Source organism: Gossypium hirsutum, chromosome A06 (genome assembly GCF_007990345.1).
Source record: "Gossypium hirsutum isolate 1008001.06 chromosome A06, Gossypium_hirsutum_v2.1, whole genome shotgun sequence".
NCBI lineage: Eukaryota > Viridiplantae > Streptophyta > Magnoliopsida > Malvales > Malvaceae > Gossypium > Gossypium hirsutum.
In genome coordinates, this window is record NC_053429.1 from 79,977,828 (window position 1) to 79,987,839 (window position 10,012).

Sequence of the window (10,012 nt, forward strand, 5' to 3'; positions counted from 1 at the left end):
TGAGAGTAAATTTGATATTAGGCATTGAAATTTTATAAGAGGGTAGTTTTTTATAGTAGAAACTGTAGTTTCAAAATAAATAAATGAAATGGAATTTAAACTAAGGGTTCGTTTGTTTACATGTAAAAGGTTTTACGGAAAAATATTTTCTGTATTTTCTTGTATTTGTTTCACAGAAAATAGTTTGGTCAACGGAAAATGACTTATAGGTCAAGGTAAAATAAGCCCTTTTTTCCTGTAAAATGACTTACTCTTTTTGAAAAACATAAGTAATGAAAAGAGCTCATCTATAAATAATTTTATTTTTTATAAAAATTAACTTAAACCAAGCTTAATATTATTATATTGATAATAAATTTTATTTTTATTTTTTAAAATATTTAAAATATTATATTTTTCAATATTATTAAACATACATATTTAATTATTTATATTTAGTAATATAATAAATTATTAATATAATTAATTAATTTTAATATTTCAATTTATTTTAATAATAAATATTTATTATATTTATAAATATATTAATAATAAATATTTTGTAGTATAAAGGTTAAAATTTGTCATAAGTCTATATACATATCACAAATTTGTAATTTAGTCTTTGTTCTTTTATTTTCAAGAATTTAGTCCCTTTACTTTTCAAATTTGAAAATCAAGTCCAATTATTGACATCGTTAATTTTTTTTTCAATTTTGTTGATGTCACATTTTTAAATAAAAAATACTCACTTAATAGTCATGTAATTAAAAAATGACGTTGTAATAAATCTGAATTTAACATAATATTTTTAATATATGCAAAAACAATATAAAATATAAAATGATAGATAAAAATAAATTCAATTAAACAATAAAAAATAAGAAAATCTCAAATGTATGTTTGTTTAATTGAAAACAACTTTTATAAAATATTTTAAAAAAAATCTACCAAACAACAGAAAATATTTTACACAGATTCATCTAAATACAAAAAAAATATTAGCTTTTTCAGAAAAATAAATCATTTTCTAGAAATCATTTTCTGGAAGTTATTTTCAGTGAAACAAACGGAGCCTAAAACAATTAAATCTTAGATATTAAGAGTATTTTTGAATGTGTAGTGTGTTTATCTATAGTTAGTGTAAAAATAGAGGTGATGGTAAAATTAGATACTGTAGTGTGAGACAAAAAAAAACTAAATACATCATAAATGCCCATCAAAGGGGTTATAAAATAAGTGTATAAAATAAGTGTATAGATCAAATTAAATTCAATATTGAAAGTACTATTTTCCACTTGCATGAAAGTGAAAGCCACGCGCCACCGCAACTGCCACAAAATTATCCTCATTTTCCTAAAACAATCATGCATATGTTTGGGACCGTCAAGTTACAATGGTCCATAAATTTATTTCAAATTTATCCTAAGAATTTCTTTTTCACTGTTATATTCAACCGGTTGTATATCAACCGTCTGATTAAACAAATATTTGGGCCAAGACACTGACGTGGCATTCGGATCTAGCATCACCTTGGTCATCATAGGGCCAACGTCCCTTTATTCATAAGGAAAAACGAATTTCTTTTCTTAAGTTCAAGTATAATTATAAAGATTATATAGCTTTTGAATCATTACCGTAAAAAATTAATCATTAAAAATATAATAATTTAACCTAAAGGAACTTTTAACACCGTCCACACGCATATTTCTTTTCTCAATTTTTCATATCCGCTCTACATTCCACTTACTTACCATCTTACAATAGGTAAATTTTTGTTTTGATTATTTAAATAAAAATATTATAATTTGTTGATTGAATTATTCAAAAGTTTTATTTAAATTATTAAACTGTTATGTATTTTTTTTAAGTTCTGATAATGAGTTCTAAATTACAATTTGATGATAGTATTTAGCAATAAGTAGAAAAATATAGATTAAACTTAAGTTGATTTAATGATTAATATCAAAGATTAAAGAAAAAACTATCCGAAATTTAATTTATAGATTTTTGATATTCAAAACTATTTCATAAAAAAAATTGTAAAAGAGTATTAAAAAAAATTTGAAATGTTACAGTGAGTAATGAAATTGTAAAGTTTTAATTAAGGGAATACCCACTAACGTTATTGTAATTTACAGCTTAATATTTCACCTTTATCAATACAACCAAAACTCAGCAAAAAAAAATATTTTGAAAGCAAATAAAACAAAACAATTACAACTTGTTCCAAGGAAAGTAGAAATAGAGAACAAAGTTATATATATTTAAATTAATTAATAAAAATACTCAAAAAAAATGCTTTCTCTCATTTGTCCAATCATCCTTTGAAATGTCAACCAAAAATTGACAATTCATTTAGCAGAAATCTGCATGGAACCCTTTCATATATAAATTGACTTGTTTTAACCCCGAAGGAGAGAGCTCTCATCTTCTAACACGAGAAACAAAGAAAGATCTTAAAAAAAGGTTTGTGGGTATGGCAGAAGAATTTCATGCTGGGATTTGTAGAGGAACGTGGTGGAATTCGACGAAACCCATGTTAACAGGGTGTTCTCTGCCGCCTTCTACGGGGGTTGTCGACATGGGAAACTTTGGTTATGACACTGATATGGTGGATATTAGGGCAAGAACAAGGTATTATGAAGAGTCAACTAAAAACCCAGTTTCTGGTGTTAGCTCCACAGTTTTCCAAGGTCATCCTCATCATCAAACTGATTCAGATAGTGGTGGCACTAGCAGCAGTCTTTTGATTGATTCCACTTTACAAATGATGGGTTTTGGCCTTCCATCTTCGACAACTTCGGACTGGAACTTGTCTTTGCTGTAAGTTTGATTATGTGTTATACTAATAACTGGTTTTAGTATTCATTTTCTTTAGTATGATTGAGTATGAATTTTTATGGTTGAAGTTTCAAAGTTCATATACAAGGACGACCTTATAACCCAAAGCTTCAACCACAAGTTCAAAAAAGAAGAATATTTTAGACTTTTTTTGGTTCCCTAGGTTTGGAAAAGGAAGTCAATATTAGCAATCAATTGAACACTTAATTATTAGACTAAAATTCTCTACATGTACTGAATATATACTTACTGTTTTATATTTATATTTATATTTATATTTATATTTATATATATATCCATGATTGTTGCAGTCGGAGTAATGGGAGAACTGAGTTTTATAATTCGATTCTTCAAGAAGATATAGATTCAAGGTTGAACTATCGGCAAGAAACAGGCATGAGTTCAGTTCAAATCCATAACTACTGGAGCCCAAAGAGCCATTCAAGTCCTGGGAAAGATTCTTCCATCCCTGTTGTCGAGCCTATCGATCAAGATATTTCATTGAATTCAGTAACCAGCTCCGGTAATAGTACACCAACATGCCAGGGCTTGTCAGCTGGGTTCCCAATGGCTTCATCATCGTACGGTTACCCATCAACACTGTTACATAGTTTGTTTCAATCCGATCCTCAAACTTCAGAACAACAATCACTTTTCAACAACCGGTCAATCAACTATATGTCGTCTGAAAAATCTTCATGGCCAAAGCAGCAACCTAGTAGCTTGCGCTTCTCCAACAACACACCCTTCTGGAACGCCTCTGCCACTGGCATAAACGATGTTAAAAGCGGCTTCTTACCCTCGCCAGCATCACAATTTCTTGTACAAACATTCGAAGAGAAGGCTAATTGCCCCAGCTCGACAACAAAGGTATAAATCCAACACGTTCATGCCTCGGATCCAGTTCTTTGACAAATTCGATTCATTTATTTATTAGATTTTATTGGATTGGTATTATAGACTAATTCCACAGAAGTTGGAAAGTCGGCGTCAGGGATGAAGAGGCCAAAGCTTGAATCACCATCGCCTTTACCAACTTTTAAGGTACTAGAATATAAATTTGACCATTTCTCTTTTTTTACTATGATGGGATGTTGGAGCTTTTTTCTGCAAGTTAGTGAGAAGTAGATAAATACTTGATAGCAGTACTTATGATCAGGTCCGGGAAGAGAAGCTAGGGGACCGAATCACTGCGCTCCAGCAATTGGTTTCACCTTTCGGAAAGGTGAATTTTTGGAATTTTCTTTTTTATTTTTCAAAGTGTATTTAATTGAAGCCCTTACTTTTTATGTTTGGCCCTTTGGGTTAAATCTGTACCTCGCCTTTTGTTTTATCAGACGGATACGTGTTGAAAATGGCCAACCATGTTGCTATTATGTTTTTGTTAAAATGCATGGTACTATGATGATTCTGTTGAATGCATACTGCTTGTATGCATGTTGCAGCATTTGTGCATGTTGCAGCAACATATTTTCTGTTTTAGTTGCAATGTAATTTAGTTTGGTTGAGAATGAACTTTGATGTTGATGTTTTGATGGGTTGGTTGAGCTGATAAGTCAGCTTATCCATGTGTACAAGCAATGTTTTTAAAGTTACTAGGCTACTTAGTGGTATTAGGTAGTAATAACTGATGTAGTTGGCTATAAATGTATTGTTTTTCTTATTGAAAAATTAAGCATATCAGTTGTGAAACTCAGATTGTTTCCTTGCTGCAAGTTTGTGAGCAAGTAAATTGTTTTTGTTTCTTCCTCCTTTGTTCTTTGTCTTGTTCTTTTTCTTTTTGCTGCTGCCATTGTTCCAACAAATGGTATCAGAGCCTAAGTCTTAAGGGACCATTGATTTTGCTTCCCCTGCTCAACATCGGCTCAAACTTATGAGACCTCCAAACAAGCTTCAATAAGCTAAAGGAGGAGTTTCAAGGAAATGTGTGAGCTTTCCAAATGTGCAAGCTTAGCAAGATGTCAATGCTGCAAGCTTAGCAAAGTGCGAGCTGATGAAGACACCTGTTGAAGACAATATGCAAAGATGTGAGTCTGTCAAAGGTGTGAGTTCAGCAACATGTGGAAGCTCAATGTGTGTTGTATAGTTGCAAGCCAAAATGGCAGAATGAAGGCAAGCAACTATACTCGGGAACTGTTTGTGCAAGAAGAAACAAGTTGTCAACCAAGGCTGTGAAGGAGGAGAAGACTCCATTTGGTGAACAAATCTTTGGCACAAAAGACTGGGATAGTCAAGTGTGTAAGTCAGATTTGTTGTTTGTGAATGAGGTCAAGGTTGAAAATGAATTGGTCAGCTTGAATCAAAGCATCTAAGAGCTGCCAAGTTCAAAAAACTTGATGAATGACTAGTACTTGCAGCATGGAGTCCAAGGAGGAGTGTTGAAAATGGCCAACCATGCTGCTATTATGTTTTTGTTAAAATGCATGGTACTATGATGATTCTGTTGAATGCATACTGCTTGTATGCATGTTGCAGCATTTGTGCATGTTGCAGCAACATATTTTCTGTTTTAGTTGCAATGTAATTTAGTTTGGTTGAGAATGAACTTTGATGTTGATGTTTTGATGGGTTGGTTGAGCTGATAAGTCAGCTTATCCATGTGTACAAGCAATGTTTTTAAAGTTACTAGGCTACTTAGTGGTATTAGGTAGTAATAACTGATGTAGTTGGCTATAAATGTGTTATTTTTCTTATTGAAAAATTAAGCATATCAGTTGTGAAACTCAGATTGCTTCCTTGCTGCACGTTTGTGAGCAAGTAAATTGTTTTTGTTTCTTCCTCCTTTGTTCTCTGTCTTGTTCTTTTTCTTTTTGCTGCTGCCATTGTTCCAACAATACGGCATCTGTTCTCCATGAAGCCATTGAATACATCAAGTTCCTCCATGATCAAGTCAATGTATGTTTCGCCTCACTACCTTCCTCTTTTTATTCCTTTTCTTTATATAAGAACCCTAACATATGTATTTACATAATTTCAGGTTCTAAGTACTCCATATATGAAACAAGCAGTAGATTCCATACAACAAGAGGTATATTAAAAAAAGATAAAAGAGGACTTTTGTGATAAGTGGTTATCTTTTTCTATCTGCTAATAGTACTATTTGAATTATGCAGTAATTGTCATATTCTGTACTTTTTTTTTTCTTGCAGAATATTGATAACTTGAAAGATCCTGATGAGCCAAAACAAGCCCTAAAAAGCCGGGGGCTTTGTTTGGTGCCAATATCTAGCACATTCCCAGTTACAAATGAGACCACAGCTGATATTTGGACGCCAACTTTTGGTGGAACATTGAGGTAAAAGATGAAGACAAATAATAAAGCTAAATGGAGTTGTACAGTTACCACCAGCTCCGGCCATAACTTCGAGTTCGGAGAAAAAACGAAAAGAGATAATGGAAAACGTAAAAACTACCCAATGCTTTTCTGTATCAGTGTTGATAAAAAAAGCTAAAGAAAAAAGAAAAGAAAAGGAAATGACGGTCCAAAGATGGTCGACAGAGACCAACAAAGTGTGCTGAACTGCTGGGCCAACTGCTACAAAGAGAATGATGTAGCGCTAAAGAAAAAACAAAGAAAAGATTACCCCATTCCATGGTGTTTTTTTTTTCTTTGAATAATGGAAGTTTTACATATTATAGCAACAGGAACAAGTGCTAAATTCAGCGAAAATCGACATGAATTAACTCATGTTATACTTTTATTTATTTTATTGTTGCTTGCTTTGATGTTAGTAGCTGAATTTAGCAGATTCTAGACCCCTTTTTGTTCCAGTTGATTATATTTGTATAAGGTAGCCACCGAGAAAATGAATAAAAAAAAGATTGCATTAGAATTTCTTCGTGTTGAAGGCAAGTTTTTCAGTTTTTTTTATATATTATTAATTATTAATTTTGGAATTTGGTAGCGGAAGTCAGAGGGCGGCGCCCCACAGCTGCGTTCTTGCTTTTACGGTTTTTTTCATTATTTTGATTGACAAAGAGAGGTTAAAGGGGAAAAAAAACTCTTCAGTTTTTCATTTGTGTTTGAACGTATGGAATAAAAAATAATTTATGCTTAAATCTTCGAATATTATATTTAAACAAATTTTATTTCTACCTCTTACAAGAAAAATAAAAAAATAATAATAATGGAAAGATATGGGTTTTCTTTTTAGCTCTCCAAGTAGAAATAACCTAGGACTTTTCTGATACATATCAAAGGTATACTCAAGGGAAGCCTCAAAATCAAATTTTAGAAATTAATATTTGAAGTTAAAAAATTTAAAATTAAAAGAGAATAAAGAAGATATTTTATTCCTTAATTAAGGGGGCCAAGGCCAAAGCTGCTGCTTCCCTCTATAGCTACACCCCTAGATATAGTTTTGATAATGTTACATGTGTGTTCAAGTAATTGATTGTTCCTTAAATCTTTAATTAATTAAGAATTTACGTAGGTCACTGCAAAAACTTGTTTAACACTTAACTATCTCTTCCTAATCATTAATTATGTGCTTAGTTCGACCTTTTTGTTGGCATAACTTTTCTTCAGTTGAAGTGCGGAAATTTTCAGAACTTTACCCTGAATTAACGACCAAGATAACTAGCATAATTCAATAGTAACCATATATAGATTTTTTTTTCAAACATTCATTTTTATGTAATTGATTCTTCGCATGTTCATCTTTATAACAAATAATTTAGATTTGAATTATTATTTTACTAAAAAAAAGTTACCGTAAACTCTGACCTAAAAATTTAATAATTTATATAAATTGCTTTAAATCAAATCCAAAACATGATAGTAGAAAACTACTATGATTTACGCCTTGTTTAGTATTTTGATTAAAAAAAAGTATTTTTGCTTTTAAAAACACTTTTAGAAGAAAAGTTGTGCTAAACAAGATTTTTTTTTTGAATTTTTTGGCTTTTCAAAAGTCCCCCTACTTAAAGCAGTTTTGGTGTTTAATTACTTTTTCACTCCTTCAGCAACATGATATTTTCTTTTTTTCTTGGTGCTTAATTACAAATATGTTAAAATCATTAACTAAAAATAAAAAAAAGTATTTTTTTAAAATAATAAAAATGTGTTAATATCTAATCTAATTACAAATATTTAATGCTTATATTTAATTATTTAAAATATAGTTCATCTATTCTAATTAAATTTTATAAATAATTAATATTTATTGCTTAAAAATATTTAAAATTTATATTTCATATAATAAAATATTAACAAGTTATAATAAATTATTTTTATATTCTTACTAGAATATAATAATTTTAACTAATTTGAACATTATTTAAATAAATATTTGTTACTTGATAATACCATGTCTAAAATGAACATTTTATTTCTCGAAAACACTTTTTTATATAAATGCTAAACACTCAAATCTTAAACCAAGCTTTCCAAAAGTACTTCTCAAGATCAATTTTCCAAAGCACTTCTTAAAAGCAATGCTAATCTAGCCCTTAAACTCTCCCTACAATCTCTGTTAAAAGTTAATATTCAATTTCTATTGAATCTAAATCATTTAAGTAGTTTTGTTAAGTGAATTGAGTCAAACCATTTATGATATTTCTAGAGAATTTAAATAGTTGGGCTAAGTGAATTTAAGCTTATTATAAGCTATGTAAGTGTATTAAAGAAATTTGTGGATGTAAGGCAACATAAAAAGAAATCACCTCCTTAATATCAAATCAATTCGTCAGTTAAATATAATCCTTGGTCTGTTATCCTTTGTTTTCTCCAACAAATTTATTATCAAGAGCCTATATGACCTCTTCAAAACCTTTAACGTTCTTCGCCTATTCCCCCAATCAAATAAGCATATTTGAAGGAGAACACTATCAGTATTGAAGCTCCAAAATGGAGACCATTTTCGCTTTTCAAGATCTGTGGAATGTGGTGGAGAAGGATATGAAGCCGAGTTCGAATCATATGCAAAAGAAGAACTACAAAAGCAATTGAAGGAGAATACAAAGAAGAATGCGACAACTTTGCGAATTATTCAACAAGGGGTGAGTAAATCCATCTACCCTATGATTTTTGGCATCAAAAGTGCCCAAGAAGCTTAGGACGTTCTAAAGAAGAAGTTTAAAGGGGTTGATAAAGTAATCTCCATTAAGTTGTATAATTATTGGAGAAGTTTCAATAATTTATCGATGAAGGAAAAATGAATCCATTAAAGACTTTTCTTCAAGGGTGGCAGAGATTTTCAACCAAATCAAGGGTTGTGGTGATACTATTCGTAAGACGAAAGTAGTGGAAAGAATTCTCAAGTCTCTGTGAATTGTTATTGTGATAGAGGAGACGAAAGACATATCACAGCTAACTTGGTACGAGTTGTTTAGCTCTCTAGAGGCACTTGAAGTTAAAGCCAATGGCTATACGAATCTGCCACTAGAGAAAGCTTTTCAAGTAAATGTCAACCTTAGGGAAAAGAAATTTGATGCGAAACAGGAACAAAGATGGGGTCCTGTTGGATCTAGTGCCTTAAGTGTAGTATTTTCGTTTATGTACACTTGTAATTTTTCGAACAAATTGATTAATCAAATTATCCATAAATTACATTAAGACTTTGTATATTGTCCTCACATGGTTTTTGCATGTAAAGAAAAATGGAAGAAAATGTTACTCATTGGTTGTCTAAATGTTTAACTAATACTAAATGGTATTACGTGGTCGGATCGTAGTACGGAAAGACAACTTGTATTAGTAGACGAACCTAAATGTGTCTTTAGTATAATAAAAAATGTGAAAACTGATTAAAAGACTAATATGTCGTCTATCAAGTCCAATTGGAGAGATGTGTTGTTTTAGGCATAGGAGCGAATGACTCCCAGAAGATAAAGATATAGATGTAACTGATTGGACTGACAGTACATCGGATAAGGTCCAAGCAGAATAGATCCTAAATCTGTTTATGGATTTATTCACTTGTGACGTTCATATTGTGACATACCTAAATCTTGAATGGACGGTGGACTATGTATACATGATTCGTACACTTTGATGTGAGTAAACGCTCGGGTTCGAATAGATAAGAAACCAAAAGTTGGTGCGTTGGATGTACGACTTCTATACTATGTAGCGTCATTCACAACAATGTAATTCATAGCCCAATACATGGGTAAATGATATCATCTCATTGGCATTACATGTTGATGAAAAGTAAACGTAGTCACGGGTAATCCATCTTTATGATGG

The 10,012-nt window shown here is 31.0% G+C and overlaps 1 protein-coding gene across 1 annotated transcript; it reads left to right on the forward strand.

Moving 5' to 3' along the window:
• Window positions 1-2,295: 2,295 nt before the first annotated feature.
• LOC107962157 (transcription factor bHLH112) lies at window positions 2,296-6,528 on the forward strand. Its single transcript, XM_016898418.2, has 7 exons — window positions 2,296-2,805; window positions 3,135-3,693; window positions 3,784-3,867; window positions 3,983-4,048; window positions 5,653-5,718; window positions 5,801-5,851; window positions 5,973-6,528. The coding sequence occupies exons 1-7, from the start codon at window positions 2,459-2,461 to the stop codon at window positions 6,120-6,122; spliced, it is 1,323 nt and encodes a 440-aa protein (XP_016753907.1). The 5' UTR covers window positions 2,296-2,458; the 3' UTR covers window positions 6,123-6,528.
• The last annotated feature ends 3,484 nt before the right edge of the window (window positions 6,529-10,012 follow it).

Coding starts and splice junctions, on each gene's coding strand:
- LOC107962157 (XM_016898418.2), top strand. CDS start 2,459: ATGGCAGAAGAATTTCATGCTGGGATTTGTAGAGGAACGTGGTGGAAT. Junction 4,049..5,652: donor TGGTTTCACCTTTCGGAAAG/GTGAATTTTTGG, acceptor TGCCATTGTTCC/AACAATACGGCATCTGTTCT. Junction 5,719..5,800: donor TCCTCCATGATCAAGTCAAT/GTATGTTTCGCC, acceptor ACATAATTTCAG/GTTCTAAGTACTCCATATAT.